The 19,624-nt window shown below is 58.1% G+C and overlaps 1 protein-coding gene across 2 annotated transcripts in view; it reads left to right on the top strand.

Moving 5' to 3' along the window:
• Positions 1 to 15,267, top strand: part of LDLR (low density lipoprotein receptor) — a 29,678-nt gene extending 14,411 nt beyond the window's left edge. For both annotated transcript variants that reach the window (XM_005611937.4, XM_070274080.1), the window contains exons 7-18: positions 1,433 to 1,552; positions 2,293 to 2,418; positions 4,120 to 4,291; positions 4,379 to 4,606; positions 7,102 to 7,220; positions 7,498 to 7,637; positions 8,874 to 9,015; positions 9,135 to 9,287; positions 9,738 to 9,911; positions 11,847 to 11,924; positions 12,829 to 12,986; positions 13,577 to 15,267. In XM_005611937.4, coding sequence (XP_005611994.2) covers positions 1,433 to 1,552; positions 2,293 to 2,418; positions 4,120 to 4,291; positions 4,379 to 4,606; positions 7,102 to 7,220; positions 7,498 to 7,637; positions 8,874 to 9,015; positions 9,135 to 9,287; positions 9,738 to 9,911; positions 11,847 to 11,924; positions 12,829 to 12,986; positions 13,577 to 13,612 — 1,646 coding nt within the window. In that variant the 3' untranslated portion in view covers positions 13,613 to 15,267. The remainder of the gene's footprint in view (positions 1 to 1,432; positions 1,553 to 2,292; positions 2,419 to 4,119; positions 4,292 to 4,378; positions 4,607 to 7,101; positions 7,221 to 7,497; positions 7,638 to 8,873; positions 9,016 to 9,134; positions 9,288 to 9,737; positions 9,912 to 11,846; positions 11,925 to 12,828; positions 12,987 to 13,576) is intronic.
• Positions 15,268 to 19,624: the final 4,357 nt, after the last annotated feature.

Genomic DNA, 19,624 nt, shown 5'->3' with positions numbered 1-19,624 from the left:
CGCTGCCCATAAGAGCTGTGGCCCTGGGGAAAGATGGTGGTGAGGGCAATGAGGGTAAGTGGATCCGCTTCTAAGCCTCGTTTTCACATCCATAGGATGGGGCAGCCTTGCTCACACGTCCCAGGGCTGCTGGGATCGGCCGGTGGGTCCCCCGGGAAGTGTCATTGGTGCTCTGTGATCCACGGCTGTGTAGATGCTTTGGACTTTTCAGGCCGCGTGCTCTGTCACAGATAGTCAGCTCAGCCGGTGTAGCAAGAAAACAGCCATAGAAACGCATACCGATGCAACCAAATGCGTGTGGCTCTGCCCCAGGAAAGCTCTGTCACAGACACGGAAATGTGGATTTCATCGAACTTCACATGTCCTGAAATACTATTTTTCTTTCTTTCTTTTTTTTTTGCTGGGAAAGATTCGCCCTGAGCTAACATCTACTGCCGATCTTCTCTCTTTTTTTTCTTTTTCCTCCCCAAAGCCCCAGTGCACAGTTGTATATTCTGGTTGTAAGCCCTTCTAGTTCTTCTGTGTGGGATGCTGCCACAGCACGGCTACTGACAGACGGGTGGTGTGGTTCTGTGCCGGGGCCCGAACCCTGGCCGCCGAATCAGAGCTCAGCGAACCGTAACCGCCAGGCCCTCAGGGCTGACTCTTATATTTCTTTTCAATAATTTAAAAGTGTAAAAACCATCCTTAGCTTTCGGGCAGTGCACGAACAGGTGGCAGGTGGGCAAGAGGCCGAGGAGGGCGAGGGCAGAGTCCGCAGCCAGGCCCCCCGGCTTCCGGTCCAGCTGTGTGATCTTCGGCAAGTCATATAACGTGGCCGTGTCTCAGTTTCCCCAGCTGCAGTTCAACTGTCTTTACGATTGTAGGGAGGATTAAATTAGTTAATATTTGTAACTGTAGTAAGTAGTGTGTGGCTTTTAATTTTTTATAATTAAAAACAATTTTAATTGTGGTAAAAAAATAACAAAGTTTACCATCTTAACCATTTTTAAGTGTCCGCTTCAGTGGCATTAAGCCCATTCACATTGCTGTGCAGCCGTCCCCACCATCCATCTCCAGAACCTTCTCGTCTTCCCAAACTGAAGCTCTGTCCCCATGAAACACCATCTCCCCTCCCCTCCCCCTCCCCCGGGCCCACCATCTCCTTTCTGTCCCTGTGGATCTGGCCCCTCTAGGGGCCTCCTCCAGGTGGAATCAGACAGCATTTGTCCTTTTGTGACTGGCGTCTGTCACTCGGCAGAATGTCCTCCAGGTTCCTCCATGGCGTTCATGTGACAAGAGTTATTTTCAGTCTTCTTAGGGGTCATGTTACTTCGCCGGCCTCCAAGTCATTGCTGTGACTGCGATAAAGATGGTGAAATAGCACAGGGTGATGGGGAAGGGGTGGCTGGAGGCCCGAGTGTGACCGATCTGTGTCCCCCGCCCGGTGCAGGGACTAACGAGTGCCTGGACAACAACGGCGGCTGCTCCCACATCTGCAGCGACCTCAAGATCGGCCACGAGTGCCTGTGTCCCGAGGGCTTCCGGCTGGTGGACCAGCGGAGATGCGAAGGTGATTCCTGACAGGCCCTGGGCCTCCTCAGCCTTTTCCCCGGATGTGGTGACCAAACCCTCTGTGCCTCAGTTTCCCTGTCAAGTGGGTGTGAAAGCAGTCCCCACCTCACATAGTAGGAGGATTTAATGAGATGCCCAATGCACAGGATGTCTAGTGGACCCTGAAGAAGCACTTGGTTCTTTCCCCCCTCCCCTTTTTTTTTGGTTAGGAAGATTGGCCCTGAGCTAACATCTGTTGCCAATCTTCCTCTTTGTTTTTTCTCTGCAAAGCCCCAGTACATAGTTGTATATTCTAGTTGTAGGTCCTTCTAGTTCTTCTCTGTGGACGCCACCTCAGCATGGCTTGATGAGTGGTGTGTAGGTCTGCATCCAGGATGCAAACCTGTGAACCTTGGGGCCGCCAAAGCGAACTTAACTGCTATGCCACTGGGCTGCCTCGGTTCTTGCCTTTTGAGGTTAATAATTAAAGAAACTGCAACCAAAGATTTTTTGCCCTGCTGGCTGCACCCCTGAGGTGAACAGTGAGGTCAGGTCATTGCTGGAGATGACGCTTGTCCGTTTCCACGATTCCATTTCTGAGCCCGATGGTCACCGAGACCCTGGCCTCAGATCTTCCCCAGAGAGGGCGTGCTGTCCCCCATTTGCCACTGCGGGGCACGGCTTTTGGTTGGAGTGCGCCGCTCCATCCACACCAGAGGGGGAGATGCCCCCAACCCCCTTCTCTGTCCCGACTTGCAGACATTGACGAGTGTCAGGACCCTGACGCCTGCAGCCAGCTCTGCGTGAACCTCGAGGGCAGCTACAAGTGTGAGTGTGAGGCGGGTTTCCAGCTGGACCCCCTCACCAAGGCCTGCAAGGCCACAGGTGAGCACGGGGAGGGGAGCGCCATGCCACGGGGATTTCACCATGTGAACTTCGCAAGGACTCAAGTGACCCGGGGGTAGCTGTCGCCGAGGCCTCTGGCCCCGAAAGGGCAGCCCAGTTAGGACGCGGCCTTACTAGGAGGCTGCCGCACCGTCCTGCTTCTCCACAGACCCAGGGTGGCCCCACAGGGGACAGCTGGCAGCCCCCAGCCCCGCCGTGGGCTTCGGGGGTCAGGAAGTGGAAAGCTGTGGCCCCAAACAGCCCACACCCCCCCAGCTGTTATTAACCAAAGGCACTTACACCCCAAAAACAAGTGCATTTAAGAGAGACCAGAATAGAAGAGCTCGTAATGAAACGAGAGAGTGGAAATCGCTGAGTCTCTTTGCCACCTGAAGGTTAGGTTGGAACTGCCACGGAGGGCTAATTCTTACAATCAGCTAAATCAAAGGACCCCGTGATTTTGGAGGCGTCGTCCTGGCGGGGTTTTCTGGTCGTGCAAATGCCCCTTTTTGTGTCATCTTCTGCTCCTGCAGTGTGATTCCCGTGACGGCCAATTTTGCAGAAATATTTTAAACCTGCTGCCGTTTCCCCAAGGGCCCCTTAGGCCATAAGTCTTTGTCCCCTGTTGTCGTCCTTTTTGACAGCTGCCTGGCCTCCCTCCGTCATGTCCCTGTGTGTGTCCCGGTTCTGGGGCAAAGTGGGGACTGAGTTCATAAAACCCTCCAGGGTTTGAGACTTCACTGCCATTCCAGTCTGTAGGGCTCAGCGTCTATACGGTCTTCAACCCCGGGGCTGGGAAGCGATATTGGGAGTGAGGTCAGTTGTAGAAGTGGTCCGTTTGTTGGTCAAGATTGGTGTCAGAGTGACAGCTCAGCCCCCAGTGTTGGGGCAACCCGGGTTCGAGTCCTGGCTCTGCCACTCACTCGCTGTGTGACCTTGGACAAGTCCCTTCCCCTCTCTGAGCCTCAATCCCCTTATCTAGAAAGGGGGGTTGCATTATCGGAGTGTAAGGATCAGTGAGGAAAAATGAGTAGGAAAAGCAGCAAGCAGAATTCCCTGCCCTTAGGACTTGCTCTGTACGTATGAGACATGATCCTTATCCTCTAGTTGTAAAATGCTGGGGCCCACGTGGCTCAAAGTATAGGTGTTATTATTCAGCTAGAGTGAGGCTTTAAAGATCAGGAGACGACAGCCATTGACAAGCCAGCTTGTCACTCACGGTTCCCGGGAGGAGGGGGCGCCACGCAGGGCCACACGGGGAAGCACCAGCAGAAGGCAGAAGGATTGAGGGCGACGTGTGGGCAGGAGCCCCTGTCGTGGTTTCCACCAGAAGCAACGGAGGTGGCAGGGTGTCCGTTGGGATTGGCTGGTTGGAATGATTTCAGCCGGCTCTGGGGTGCCGGGCGTGTCCCTGGTTGTCAGGTCCCTGGCCCTGAGGGGACCAGGCAGGGGCAGTGGCTGGTTAGTTTGCATTTTGAAGTCGCTGACTATGTCTAGGAACCAGCTCGCCCCCGGGAGGGGCCTTCCCTCCGGGGTCTCCGTGGCCTCGCGTGTCAGAGCATCAGAAGCTCGTAGTTCGTACACAGGGAGGCCCTTTCCACGCCGTGTTGGGCATCTCTGCTTCAGCCGGACCTCACAGGGTGACGGGTGGGGGCGTGCGGGTCCCTTGCACGCCCCTGAGCATCCCTCCCGGGTCCCCAGGCACCATCGCTTATCTGTTCTTCACCAACCGCCACGAGGTGAGGAAGATGACGCTGGACCGCAGCGAGTACACCAGCCTCATCCCCAACCTGAAGAACGTGGTCGCCCTGGACACGGAGGTGGCCAGCAACAGGGTCTACTGGTCCGACCTGTCCCAGAGAAAGATCTACAGGTGAGCCCGGCCCCACGTCGCGCCGCCCGGGGGTGAAATGAGCGCCCTTGGTGCCAGCGCATTCCTGCTCCCCTCCTCCCTCCTCAGCACCCAGATCGACAGAGCCCCCGGCTTCTCCTCCTACGACACCGTCATCGGCGAGGACCTGCAGGCCCCCGATGGGCTGGCAGTCGACTGGATCCATGGCAACATCTACTGGACCGACTCCGTCCTGGGCACCGTCTCCGTGGCCGACACCAAGGGGCTGAAGAGAAAGACACTCTTCAAGGAGAAGGACTCAAAGCCGAGGGCCATCGTGGTGGACCCTGTTCACGGGTGAGTGTCCCCAAAGCTGAGGGGCTCAGAGGCTGAAGAACCAGTTAGGGCTCCGGGTGGTGTGGAAGGTCTGTGCCTGAGGTGGGCAAGACCAAGTGGGGTGGGTGCTGTCCGGAGCCGCAGAGCCAAAAAGAACAAGGCCTGGAAGGGCGGGCCTTCCCCACCCACGCTTTGGGGGTCGTGGGGGATGTGGGTCCCTCTCGATGTCTGCGTTACCTGAGATGGACCCGGAGCCTCAAAAGTCCTGGGCTTGGAATGAGAATCCAAAATCAGAAATCAAACTACTGATTGAAATCGGTATTAGAAATTAATACTGGGGGCCAGCCCCATGGCATAGTGGTTAAGTTCCACATGCTCCACTTCGGTGGCCCAGGTTTGTGGGTTTGGATCCCAGGCATGGACCTACACCACTCATCAGCCACGCTGTGGTGGCAACTCACATACAAAATGAGGAAGATGGGCACAGATGTTAGCTCAGGGCCAATCTTCCTCAGCAAAAAAAAAAAAAAGAAAAAAGAAATTAATTCTTATTAGAAATTAGAAATTTCAATTCTGATTGAGTATCTAAGGGCAGAGCATCGTCTACCAGGACAGGACTGGAGAAAAGTAAAAACCCTCAGGTCTAGCGTTAGTCGATTGACAGTTGTTTCGAGGTCGCCACCCCGTGGAGCCCCCAGGAGGGTGTCTGCAGGGGCCTGTGGCTGACTCAGCAGCTCCAGGACCCACAGGGACCAGTGTGGCCTGTGGAAAGCCTGGCTCCCTCCCACGAACTTTGCACCTGTCAGACCACATCTGCCACCTCAGCACGTCACATGTGGAATTTCACAATTCCAGAGGCGTGCAGACAACCGGGCGGATAGCCTATTCTGGCTGCAATAGTTGGAGAAAAGGGAGCTTTGGCTTCTGGGAGGGAACGTGAGAGAAGGCGCATCTGGCGCCTCCACGTGGCATCCAGGGCTCAGTCTTGTCAGATCGGATCGAACTGGGGGTGAAGATGGGCCCCGGGCAGGTCCCCCCCCACAGGACTAATGCCATCATCCAGTGGAGGGACACGCAGTCCAGTGAACCAGCCCACAACTGCCAGGAGAGAGAGACGCCTAGAAAAAATCCACTTAGACACAAGTGGTGGGGACTCTGTGCTTGTGTGTGCATGTGCGTGCGTGCGTGTGTGTGTGTGTGCATGTGTGTGTGTGCATGTGTGCGTGTGTGTGGCCTGTCTGGTGTCTCTTCCCCAGGATGCCTGCCCGCCACGACCCTCTGCTCTCCTCCTGTCTCTTCCATTTGGCACCTGGGGTTGGCCCCCTGTCGCCCCTGAGCCATGATTCATTGAACTGCTATCCAGCACATGGAAATTTAGTATTTTTCCCCCTACGTCACAAAGCAGCTGGGAATCCTTTGAAGTGAGTTGTTGCAGTTTATCAGCAGGAGAACATTCTAGAAATTGGATAACTAGCTCGGGGAGCAAATGCACCGACACAGCATCAGACTGTCCTTCCAAACACATGTTGTAAACCGGACCCTCAGCCAGAGGGCCCCCGAGGGCCCGTCCTCCCACACCCCACCCGTGGGCTGTCCCTCTGAGCCAGTTTCAATGTGGTTGTCGTTGGGATTTGGCTACCTGGGGGCTCGTTGGCGTCCCTCCCGAGGTTTCAAAGCCCTTGGAGACAGGCTTGTAAATTTAGACCCAAGAAAACTGAAGGCAGGGACATAAATAGATCATTTGTATGCTGTGTTCATGGCAGCCTCAGTCACAATAGCCCAGAAGTGGAGGCGGCCCGGGCGTCCGTCAAGGATGAGTGGAGAACCAATTGTGGTCCCTCCGTGCAGGGGAATGTTATTCAGCCTTCAAAGAAGGCGACTCAACACCTGCCACAGCCTCTGAACCCGGAGGACATCACGATCAGTGAAATAAGTCAGACACAAAAGGACGGACACTGTCCTCGCACTGATAACGAGGTCCCAGAGGAGTCACAGCCACAGAGACAGGAAGCAGCTGCTGGGACCAGGGGCCGGTGGGGGCGTTTAATGGGGACAGAGCTTCCGTTTGGAAGATGGAAAAGTTCCGGAGACGGAGGGTGGAGATGGCTGCACAGCCGTGTGCCTGTACGAAATGCCACTGAACTGGACACCCAAAAATGGTTAAATGGTCAATTTTACATCTTGTGCATTTTACCACAATTTTTATATATATATCTGAAGAGCAAAAAAAAATTACAGAAAATTCATAAAAGACCTTGGAAAGCGGTGTTCAGCATGCAGATTCCACAGCCCTGGTCCTGACACTGGGGTGAACACCTCCATCTGTTCACGAAGCTTCTTGAATCCTGCCAGGGCTCCTCAGGGGGCAGCCCCGGGGTAGGCACGGTTGGGGGAGCATGGGGACGAATTCGGGGTCTCCCCGAGGGCGTGTTTCGGGTCCTGGTGTGGCGGCTCTCGGGTGTGGGCGGGGGGCCCCTCCCCACTGATGCCCTCTGTTCTCATTGCTTCTCCACCAGCTTCATGTACTGGACGGACTGGGGGACGCCCGCCAAGATCAAGAAGGGGGGTCTGAACGGCGTGGACATTTACTCGCTGGTGACGGAGGACATCCAGTGGCCCAATGGCATCACCCTGGGTACTTTCGCAGGAGGTGGTCCCTGGGGGCCGGGCACTGGCTGCAGGAGAGGGGACAGTGTCTGGGCCGCGCCTGGACCAGGCCACACAGCCCCCTGAGGGTTTGACCGTCTGGAACCACACCGCCCTGGCCCGGGGGGTGCTGTCTGTGTGTCTGAGCTGCTTTGCTGGGCACGGCTGCCCTGGGGCCTTCGGGGTCTCCTTCCTACGGGGAATGGAGTGGCCGGGCCATTCTGGCATCGACACGTGACCTCTCCTCGTCCCCCTGTGGGTTCCAGATCTTTCCGGTGGCCGCCTCTACTGGGTTGACTCCAAGCTCCACTCCATCTCCAGCATCGACGTCAACGGCGGGGACCGGAAGACCATCTTGGAGGACAAGAAGAAGCTGGCGCACCCCTTCTCCTTGGCCGTCTTTGAGGTGGGGGCTGGGAGCGTGTGGTCACTGCCTCCGAGCCGGGGAGTTCACGCCAGGTGCTGTTCACTGAGCGCCACGCGTGTCCCACTAACTGGGGACACGCTGTCCAGTTCGTTCAAGCCTGTGCCTCTGACGAGGTCTTAGACCTAGAGTTACTTCCATTTTCTTATCAAAAGAGTCTTGAAAGGTCCAAAGCAGCAGTTCCCAGTCAGGGACCATCTTGCCGCCCAGCAGCCCTCTGGCAACTTCTGGAAACTTTCTGCTCGTTGCACTTGGAGTGGGGTTACTATTGGCCTCCAGTGGGGAGAGGCCAGGGATGCTGCTGAACACCCTCCAAAGAGATGAGGGTCCCCCCACAGTGGGTCGTCTGGCCCCAAATAGCGCCACAGTCAGGATATCCGTACACCCGTGTTCGAGAGGCGTGACTCAGGGGCCAGCCCGGTGGTGTGTTGGTGAAGTTCACACGCTGCACTTTGGTGACCCGGGCTTTGCAGGTTCAGATCCCAGGCGAGGACCTATGCACGGCTTAGCAAGCCACTCTGCGGCAGCAACCCACAGACAAAAATAGAGGGAGATTGGCACAGATGTTAGCTCGGCGACAATCTTCCTCACCAAAAAATAAAATACAATTTTGGGTTAAGAGGCATGATTCACAATAGCCAAGAGGCGGAACCAACCCAAGTGTCCACTGACAGACGGATGGACACCCAAGATGTGGTCCATCCAGACATGGGGAATATTATGCAGCCTTAAAAAGGAAGGAAATTCTGACCCACGTTACAACGTGGATGAACCTCATGGTCACAAAAGGACAAATACTCTGTGATCCACTCACAGGAGGTCCCTAGAGGACTCACATCCACAGAGACAGGAAGGAGGATGGAGGCACCAGGGGCTGGGGGAGGGGGTGGGGTGTCAGTGTTTCATGGGGACAGAGCTTCAGTTTGGGAAGGTGAGAAAGTTCTGGAGACGGATGGTGGGGACGGCTGCACAACAATGTGAATGTGCTTAATGCCGCTGAACTGGACACTTAAAATTGGTTAAGGTGGTCAATTTTATGTTATATGTATTTGACCACAATTAAAAATTTTAGCAAAAGAAAAGAAAGAAAAAACGATGCCACCACCTAGTGCTGTTTCTTCCCAGAGGACCCCAAAGACCGGGGTGACGGGGAGACAGTGGTCTGTGTCCCACCCCCGTGGCTAATGAGATCCATCGTCTTCCTTGATGCCCACGCAGGATAAAGTATTTTGGACGGATATCATCAACGAAGCCATTTTCAGTGCCAACCGCCTCACGGGCTCAGACATTCACTTGATGGCAGAAAACCTGTTGTCCCCGGAGGACATTGTCCTTTTCCACAACCTCACGCAGCCAAGAGGTAAAGACGAGGTGGCCGCCCCAACCTCCACTTTCCTGCCGGTGTCCTAGGATTTTTATGGAATTTTCTAGAAATTTCTGACCTCGGTCTCACCCTGACTCCCACCTCTTCTGCTTCAGGGGTGAACTGGTGTGAGAGGACCGCCCTCCACAACGGCGGCTGCCAGTACCTGTGTCTCCCGGCCCCGCAGATCAATCCCCGCTCGCCCAAGTTCACCTGCGCCTGCCCCGACGGCTTGGTGCTGGCCAAGGACATGCGCAGCTGCCACACAGGTGAGGGCGCAAGTCCTGCTCCGTCCCCCTGGCGGCTGGACCCTCCCGAGCCTCTCTTTCCTCATCTGTTCAATGGGGGATCGAGGCCCCGGGAGGCCGAGATGGGGACTCATGAGCTGGGGTAACCGTAGTCGGCCTTTCTTGAACGCCGGGAGGTGACTGTTAAGACACAGACAACGAGCAAGGAGACGGCCCTCTTCTCGATTCTTCTCGTCCTTGGGGACAGTCCAGGCTGGGGGCCAGCGTGTCCATAACTCAGATCTCCCTTTTGAGCCACAGATAATCCAATAACGACGTAGATATTGCTGGGTTTGTATTTTCACTGCATTTGTTTTCGGTTATTTCTTCGTGGCCAATGGCTCTCCCCTCCTGCTTGTTGTCATGAGCAGCACAGGGTCGTCTGCGTGGCACTGGGGCCCTGGGGCACCCAGGAAACGTTTGTTCTTTCAGAGACTGAAGCTGTCGCGACCACCCGGGGGCCCTCCACAGCCAGGCCCGTGGCCAGCTCGACGGTCAGGCCGACGGGCAGCTCGGCGGTGGTGGGGCCGAAGCACACAGCCAGCTCGTGGTCCATGGCTAGCCCTGAGCTCACCACGGCTGAGACGGTGACGGTGTCCCATCAAGGTAAGGGCTGGGAACACCTGGCTGGGTTCATCGGGATGCGCATCTAGATGGGCCCCTTCAGAGGCTTTGGTGTGTAGAGGTGGAGTGGGTTTACTGTTGGCTCCTGTGCTGACTGTCTCTGCCCGGGCCTGTGCATCTCTGCAGCCTCAGTTTCCCCACCTGCCCATCCCCCGGGAATAGCGGGGCTGCACGGGCTAACCCGGGTGAAGGGCCTGAGTGCACAGTGTTGGCTTAGCCCACAGTCCTCCAGACGCCGTCCTGGGAATCTGAGATGTCACCACAGCCCCTTTGCTGCCCAGCGGGCCAGGTCCAGGGTGAGGCCGGTGAGGCACTCCTCCCTCCAGGCAGCCTCTGAGCGGGAACTACAAAATCCAGGGCTCAAATCATATTTTAATGTGATATTTAAAAAAAATTAAATCAGCAAACTGTAGCCTTCAGGGCTGAACCCCTGGTCTCATAAATACTGTTTTGATCAAAGCCACGGTCCAATGAGGCAGGATCGTGGAAGTGTAGAGTCCGAATCCTGTGTTCCTAAAAATTTTGGTATTTCGGGCCCAGCCCCATGGCGTAGTGGTTAAGTTTGTGGGCTCTGCTTCGGCGGCCCAGGTTCACAGGTTCAGATCCTAGGCACAGACCTACACTGCTCGTCAGTGGCTGTGACCCACATACAAAATAGAGGAAGATGGGCACAGATGTTAGCTCAGGGCCAATCTTCCTCAGCAAAGAAAAAAAAAGGTCATGATCTACACCCTCAAGGTCATGACCTCCTGGACGGAAGTCAGAGCTGGGCTCTCAGTCAATTAATGGAAGACCCACCATTCATCTCTTTGTCCACCAGAGGGCGCGCGACCTGTTTTTTCAGCAGCCCGGAAATAGAGTTCATAGACTTTTCCAGACAGAAAAAAAAGGCACATCAGCAATTTTCAGACAATTTTTTTTCTGGGCTGAAGCCTTTGTTCAACCATAAACGAGATAAAAGAGGAGCTGCCTGGTCGAGGGAGGCCTGGAGCCCTGCTCGCTGGGGCGGGCGCTGCTCACACAACTATTTCACACACAAGCCCATCCAGGGCTTCTCGAATTTCGCCAAGGAGCCCTTTTAAGGGAAAAACTTCTCAGGACCCTACTGCCGCCCGAAAGTGTTTTTATTACGTGGTTTCTTAAATATGTGCAAACAGAGGACTGGGTATAAACTTCTTACACGCAGTGACAGCAGCCGGTTGAATGGGACCCTGAGGGGTTGAATATCACCAGCGATGTCAGTCACAGCCCGCCGGTGTGCGGGTGGCCCGGGAACAGCTGATTCAGGCTGCCCAGCCCACGGGCCACGTGGGAGGCCTGTAAACTCATTCGGGCAGCACCCTCCCGTTGTCTGGCCCAGATGCATGCGTGTGGTTCCGTGACAAGGTCCCCCGCCCTCCCACATGCAGTATTTCTCAGCCACCAGGGACAGCTGGCACAGGACTGGGCTTTGGTGCCATCAAACCCAGGCTCTGGGACTGCTGAGCATCACAGGTCAGAGGGTGGCCCCTGCCCCATCCAGAACAGGCTCCTTTTCCTCAGATGCAGAAGCAGGTTGATAGGGCTGGCCTGGTGGTATAGCCATGCTGTGGCGGTGTCCCACAGACAAAGTAGAGGAAGATGGGCATGGATGTTAGCTCAGGGCAAATCTTCCTCAGCAAAAAAAAAAAAAAAAAAAAAAAGCAGGTTGAAAAATCCCACCCATGACCTCACCAACCATTGGGAACCTGAGCCAAACCCCATGACCCCGTTGCTAACGAATGAGGCCCTGGTGGAGGCCAGTGTGACACATCTCAGATCTGGGGGACGCTCCACATTCCGTTGAACTTTGAAGGACGATGAGAAGCGTCCAGTGTTTTCTGTGGCCTGTGGCCCTGGCTCTGGATCTGAGCGCCCCTTGTCCTTTCTCCCTCGCAGCCCTGGGCGACGCTGCGGGCAGAGGCGGCGAGGAGAGGCCCCGGGGCGTGGGGGCCCTGTCCATCGTGCTCCCCATCGGTAAGCATGCTGGTCCTCCCCCGGTCCATGGTCCCCAAGAAAGGACCGCCTGCCCGCCTATGGGCTCTGGCCCACCGTTCCTCCCAGGAACGGGGCAGCCCTGCGCATCCTGTTCATCATCACGGCGCCCCTCTTTCCAGCCTCACTCATGTAACATAGCTGAGCGCCTGCTGTGTACCGAGCCCGCTTCTGGGCATGGGGGACACGGATGTGACAGACGTAGCCATCCTGCCCCCTCGCAGCTGACGGGGAGCAACATGAGGCAGCTGATGTGTCCGATGGGGGACGTCGGGCCTGTCCGAACCCGGGGGGAGGGGACAGGGGGCGCCGCCCTGAGGGCCGCCCTAAATGACACAGAGCGACCCGGCCCCATCCTCGTCCACACAGAAGGAAAGAGTGAGTCGTGGCCCTGTGTTTAGAGAAAAACTCCATTTCTGGAAAAGTCGTAGCCCAGGTGTGGTTAGGGGGAGACCTGGGGGACCCTCGGTCATCAGGAGTCTTTGGGGCGAGGCCATAGTCTTCAAGGTAGAGGCGCATTACGCTCACAGGTAGGTTTTCTACAATGGGCTAATGTTGCTTTAAATTCATAACAAAAATATTAACACGGGGGACGGCCCGGTGGTTAGCGGTTAAGTTCACACCCTCTGCTTCAGCCACCCAGGGTTCACGGGTTCAGACCCCGGGCACAGACCTACACACCGCTCATCAGCCACGCTGTGGCAGCATCCGATGGATGAAATAGTGGAAGGTTGGCACAGATGTTAGCTCAGGGCCAATCTTCCTCACCAAAAAAAAAGAAGAAAAAAAAAGGGAAGTGAAAAAGAATATTAACAAGTAAAAAGGCCAGGGCACCCGCTGGGTTTCGGGGCCCCGAGCAGCGGGTGACTGGCACCCCTCCCCACAGCGCTGCTCATCGTTCTGTGCTTCGGGACCTTCCTCCTTTGGAAGAACTGGCGGCTGAAGAACGTCAACAGCATCCACTTTGACAACCCCGTGTACCAGAAGACCACGGAGGACGAGGTCCACATCTGCCGCAGCCAGGACGGCTACACCTACCCCTCGGTGAGAGGCCACGTCTGCCCTGAGCGGGCGTGAGGCCCCCAGAGGTGCTCTCACGGGGGGGGAACAGGGACCGTGGGTAAGCCACGAGATCCTAGGCCAGATGTTGACAGAGAACAAGAAGCTGGAAGGGGGTCAGACAGCGGTTTGCGGGCTGGGAGGGCGGGGACGCAGTTGTCGATAAGGGCATCGGGGCCGGCCTCCCTGAGCAGGGCGTGTGTGGTGTGCCCGGGGCATAGCCTGTGCAAAGGCCCTGAGGCTGGGTTGTGCCCACTGTGTGAGGAGAACGGAGGCGGCCAGTGTGGCTGAAGCAGAAAGAGGGAGGAGACCAGAGAAGGGAAGGGATGGGGCAGGTGCCGCAGGACCTTGGTTTTGCTCTGAGTGAGGTGGGAGCCATGGAGGGTTCTGGCACAGGAGGGAGGTGGCCTGACTCGGGTGCTCACCAGCGCCCCCTGGTGGCCGTGAGGGGATCAGACTGTGGGGCAGGGGACCAGGCCTGGGTGGGGCCGCAGGGCGGGAGGCGTGGGTGGCCTCTGGCCCTGTTTACCGGCTGTTGGCCTGATGGCTTCCGCTGTTCCTGGTCCTCTTGGCAGAGGCAGATGGTGAGCCTGGAGGATGACGTGGCGTGAGCCTCGGCCTGGAGTCCGGGCCTCCGGAACCGCCATCGGTCAAGGGCAGGAAGAGACTTTCTCCCTGGACCCTTGACCTGCCCCAGCCCTTCCTGAGACCCCGACGCCCTCCTGTTCGTTCACCGACGGATGCGACCGAGAGCACGGCTGGCGGCCGCGCTGCCTGCCAGAACTTTGTTCTATATATTTATTCGTCTGGGAGGCAGAACGGCTTCCGACGGCGCCCACGGGACGGCTTGGGGTGGGACTTCTGTCTGTCTGTCTTTCCATCTGAGGGAGAAGAGGAGAAACCGAGTGAGCTGGGGTGCGTGTCTGTCCTCTCCGGGGACGTCTGACCTTCCAGCCTCTCCCACTGGCCCCAGCTGAGGGACTGATGGGCGGAGGGACACAGAGTGAGAAATAAGTGGCTTCGGGCGCCGGGGAGCAGGTGCTGCCCACAGGGCCCCAGGCGGCCACTGCGCCCCCTTTCTCCAGCCGGAGCCCCCAAACTCAGGAGTGAGCGTGTCCACCTCCACCTCGCACGTCTTGCTGGATGGCCAGAGTCTGCTGCTCGTCTGCCACCCCTAGGTCAAGATCCAGCCGGGTTTGTGGCCTCCCCTTAAGCCGGGAGGGGACTCCAGCATCGATGGCGACGTGGCTGAGTCCCGCTTTCTGGGGGTGGCGCCGGCTAAGCCCCAGCCATTCACAAAACCTCAACAGTTTCCAGAGACAGCCTGAGCCACCGATCGCTCTTAATCTTCTATGAAGTGCCTGACACCGGGTCCCTGCGCTGGGGACGGCAGCCTGCGGCCCCCACAGCATCCTCCCAGCCGGGGGGCTGCCAGGCCCGGCCCCGCTCCCGCTCCCTCCGGGCCTCCTTGCACTTTTCAGCCCAGAGTCGCACACTGTGTAAAGCCGACGTCCGTGTGGTTGCTTGGCACTATTTCCCTTTGCTTGGACGGGCCCGGGCCAGTGACCCAGTGCTTCAAAGCCAAGATCGAGACGCTGGCTAGTGTCACCACGTCTATGCAGATGCCCTCGAGCCATTAATTTCCCCGACACGACTGTTGTCATGGATGGGTGACCATCTGAACCGTGCACAGCGGTCCAGCCCTGCCACATGTCCCTTGGCTCCGTTACTTTACGGGACTTCTGAAACCAAAATTCTTTCTGCAGGTGTCACCTGTGTGGCTGCATTTATGACCGAAGAGACGGGGGTGGGGGGAGATTGTCAATTATTCACTACCCAACCACGAAACACTGTGCCCCCCCCCCCACCGAGGGAAACTGTGAAACCTGTTGTCTGTCTGAAGCTGTAAATAAACCGTGTCCAGAGCAGGGGGCGGGTTTTGTGATATTTGCACTTTGTATATTGGTTGAAACATTTATCACTTATATATATATGAAAAAAAGAGCTATTTATTTTTGCAAACCCCAGTTGCTGCGTTGGCTTGCCGACCCCCCCGGGGCTCATTGTCTCCGAGATGCCTCGTCTTTCTGTACAAAGGTTATTCGTGCCGCCCTGCGCCCCGCTTTCCGGAGAATCGGGTCCGTGTTGTATATATGGTTGCTGGGGGCGTGGGTGTCGCTTTTGGAACCGCTGTATAGAATGTTTTTATAGCCTGAGTGTCTTCCTGTGAGGGATGAAATTTCTTAAATGAACCATTTGGCTTAAACCTGCTTTTGTCTTTTGTTCACTCCCTTCCTCCGTCTGTTAATGGGCTGGACTCCCCCGCAGAAAGATCTGGAAATGGAATGTCTCCCCAGAGCTCAGGACAGGCTGCAGGCTCCCAGGGCGGGCGCCACAGTTCCCCGGGGGGTGACACCATGCTCAGCTAGGGGCATGTTCCTTCCTCCCTCCCGCTCTGCTGGGCGCCTCACTGAGTTAGGGTTTTGTTGGATCTCGCTCATTCATTCATTCAACAAACAGGTATTGGGCACCTGTGGTGTGCCAGGTCCTGTTCTAGGCACGTGGGACACTGCAGTGAATCAAAGTGCCTGAGAGCCTGTGCCCTCAAGGAGCTGACATTCTGGAAGGGGAAACAGATACACACAATTACTATATGTTCGAAGAATGTTCTAGAAGAATATTAAACGGCAATGGGAGGGAGAAGTGACAGGCTGGGGGGGGACTCCTTTATTTAGGGAGGGGTTCTCTAAGAAGGTGACATTTGAGCTGAGTCCAGAAGAATAAGAACTGGCCGGGTGAGGATCTGGGGGGAGAAAGAGCGATTTGGGGCTGGGACCCCCCCCCACCCCCACCCCCCCCGCCCCGGCCCCATCAGCCTGTAAGCAATCTTTCTAAGGACTCTTCCCCTTGAAACCTTGGGCCTCCCGGAGTGGTTGGTGTGGAGTGGTTGGTTCTTTAAGAACAAGACAAAGGATGAAAATGGGGCTATTGAATTCATCGCTAAGATACAGAAAATGAAGACATTTCTCAGCACGAACCGGAAGTGCCTGCGGGTCTGGCTCCAGGTTCCGTCGTGGGAACATCTGGCCAGAGCCACGGGTGTCCGTGCCCTGCAGGCCACCCAGCACACCCCCCGCCCCGTCCTCTCGTGCACCCCAGCTCTACCCGGGCCCGGGCCTTGCGGGCGTTTCGGACCCCCGCCCGTCGGGAGGTGAGTGAAACCACACACAGTCTCGGCGCATCAGTGGGGTCGGGTCAGGGACATGGCAGGTCACTGGACACAAAGAACCGAATCCAGGGAACTAAGTCTGGAGGGGGAAATAGGGCCGACCACCAGACGGCACCTGTCGCTTGCTGGGATGGCGGTAACGTAGAACACAACACGATAACACGTGCCGGTGAGGATGTGGGGACATCGGAACCCTACGCGCTGTTGGGGGGAATGCAAACGGGCGCCGGCGCTGTGGGAAACGTGGTGGTCCCGCGAAAACCTGAAAACAGAATTAGCATCAGATCCAGCAATTGTACTTCTGGGTGCATACACCCCAAAGAATTGAAAGCTGGGGCTCAGATGGACACTTGTACGCCCGTGTCCACAGCAGCGTGACCCCCAATTGCCAAGAGGTCCACCCACGGATGGATGGACACACCAAATGTGGTCCAGCCAGACAGGGGAATTTTGCTCAGCCTTAAAAAGGCAGGGAGTTCTGCCCCATGCCACACCATGATGACCCTGGAGGACATTATGCTGAGTGGAATAAGCCAGACACAGGAGGCCAGATGCTGTGTGATTCCACCCACAGGAGGTCCCCAGAGGAGCCACATCCACAGACACAGGAAGGAGAAGGTGGGGCCGGGGCCTGGGGGAGGGGGAGTCAGTGTTTCATGGGGACAGAGCTTCAGTTTGGGAAGATGAGAACATTCTGGAGATGGATGGTGGGGATGGTGGCACAGCCATGTGAATGTGCTTAATGCCAAGTGTACAGAACTTTGCACTGAAAAATGGTTAAGATGGTACCTTTTATGCGTATTGGCCCACGGTTAAAAATAATGCTAAATAACGATAACTTTTTAAAAGAGCAAACGGAGGTCAATGAGGCAGCCAGAAATAGGCAGCAGCGGAGGAAGCGGGGACATTCCTGGAGCCAGGAGGTGTGGCAGCCGCGGAGGATCCACTATCAGAGAGAGGGAGAAAGACCGCAGCCTCTCCCCGGGGGCCCCCGCCAGCGCCCCCCACTTGCTGGACCGGCGGGACCCGGGCCCCTGCCTCACAGGCCGCATCAGGAGAGAGCAGGAGCCGACCGAGGAGCCGGCCACCGGGCGCGGGGACAGGGAGGCGGGCCGCCGGGTGGAGCTGGGCGAGCTCGGGCCCCTCAGAGCCTCAGTTTCCCCCTCCGGGCCCTGGGAGCGCGGGCGGGGGAGGCGGCGGGGCCTGCGGTCTGCTCGGTGGCCACAGGGTGGCACTTCCGTCCTTCCCTCCGCCGGGTCCTGGGACGCGGCCAGCAGGCCCGGGGCGGCCGCGCGCTCGATAATGGGGCGATGGGCCGCGCTCATGCTCGGCCGCGCGGCAAAGGCGGCACAGCCCGGGGCGGGCGGGGCGGGCCGGTGTCCGGTGTCCGCGGAGAACCTTCTGGGCTCCTTCCCAGGCGCGGGGTCGCGAGGGCGGCCGTGTGACGCGCGGGCGGAGGGGAGGGGGCGGCCTGGGAGGGCCACCGGGCGCGGGTCCCCTCTCGGGCTGCGGTCCCCTGGGCTCGTAGGGGGTCCCCAGTGAAAGGCGCGGATGGCACCCGGGTGAGATGCGACCCCTGGACGTGGTCCAGCGCCCACCCGAAGGGGCTGGTCCCGCGGGGCGGGGCAGTCTGCCCCCCCCAGGACGTGGTCTCCGAGGGCGAAGCGCCTCTGGCAGGGTCTGGGCGGTGGGAGGAAGCTGCTCCCCCGTCGGACGCCCCCACTGTGTCCTCCGCGGGCCCCCCCCCCAAACCGCAGCTGCCTGCGGCGAGTCAGGCTGGAGCCCGGGGCCTGAGCCCAGGTCCGCGGGGGAAAGGGGGGCGGCCCACCCCCCCCCCCCCCCCGAGCCCTGCGCCGCCCGCCCCTCCCCCGGTGGGGTCCGCTCCACCCGCCCCACCCCCCCGCACATGCAGGGACCTGAGAGCCGCCCAGGGTTTTGAATGCGCATTGGGAGTGGGCTCGGCCCCCAGGACTCGTGGGTCCCGTCCAGCCCCTCTCCCGGCAGCTCGGGTTTCAGCGCGGCTTCCTGCCCTTGGCCGAGGGGCTCCCTCCTTCCCGAGCCCCACCCTCCCCGCCCGGCTGCTCCGCTCACCCAGCCTCCCCTCCCAGCTGTGCTCTGGACAGAGGGGTGAGCTTGGGGGTTCATCGCGGGAGGTCCCCTAGTTAGGCAGGGCGTCTGTACTGACCTGTGTCAAGAGGCTGGCATCAGCCTCCCTTTTTCTGCACCCCAACTCTGGGGCCCCCCTGGAATCTGAAAACCCTCCCATGGTTCACTGTGGACTGCAGGCCTGGCGTGATCCAGCCTCATGGCCTCGCAGTTCCCTCCGTGCTGGCCTCTTTGCTGTCCTTCACTGCCCGCCTTTGCACTTGCTGTTCCCTCTGCCTGGATCACTCTCCACACTTTGTCCCCTGGAGGCTCAGGTCTGGGCTGAGGCCTCCTACGGTCTCCCCACAAACAGCGACAGCGTTGATGGCTAACAGATGCTCTCATTCATAGGTCGGGCTTAGGAGACAGCCTCTGGATCCGGTTCAAACCCCAGCTCTGCCACCATCAGCTACGAAACCTTATACCAACAGCTTGACCTCTCTGTGCCTCAGTCTTGTCCCCTGTAAGGAAACAGACCGGGCACACGGCACCCACGTGACCCCAGTTCGTCATGGCCTCCACTGGAGTGTGGCTCCTTGAAGTGGGGCCTGGCAGGGCTCAGACGCCCAGTCCACATTTCTGAGTCACTCAGGGGAGGCCGCCAGAGGGCCTGGGGCCTCCCTGAGGGGGCACCAGCGCAGGCCACACCCAGAGGGTGCCCGGGAATCCAAGCATCGTGTCAGTGCCCCATGACCAGTCCCCCAGCCTCTCCCCGCCACACTTGGGGGAGGGGCACTGTGCAGGTACCCCCTTGGCAGCAGGCGGGCCAGGGGTATGGATTTCTGACCCCACCCCCTGCTCAGCAGTGACTTTCAGTACCGGGGCCTCAGCCCCTTCGTCACCCTTTGGGGCCCTTCGTCACCCTTTGGGGCCCCACCAGGGGCGGGCGTGAATTCCAGCCCTCGCTTCCTCTCTCTACCTGGGTGACCTTGGACAAGGGCAGCCGCCTCCAGGGCTGTTTCTCATTTGAGATGTCAAGATGCTCCGCCACAGAGCCCAGGGTCCCCCTGCCAGGCCCAGGCTCCAGGGGCATCACTGTCCTGTGACTTTGGGCGAGTGGCTGGACCATGCTGTGCCTCAGTTTCCCCATCCGTAAACTGGAAACTCCTCACTGGTTTGGGATGGTGCTGGACAGTGAGCGCAGGGCCGGTGCTGGCTTGAGGGGGTGCAGAGGAGAAACGGGGGTCGGCGTGGGGCCCAGGCTGAGTTCCGCAGGCACGGGGCCAGTGACTGGTTCCCCCCCCACCCC

This window comes from Equus caballus, chromosome 7 (assembly GCF_041296265.1).
Source record: "Equus caballus isolate H_3958 breed thoroughbred chromosome 7, TB-T2T, whole genome shotgun sequence".
In the NCBI taxonomy this organism is placed as follows: Eukaryota; Metazoa; Chordata; class Mammalia; order Perissodactyla; family Equidae; genus Equus; species Equus caballus.
Note: the sequence above shows the minus strand (reverse complement) of the source record. Positions and strands in the feature narration are given on the sequence as shown.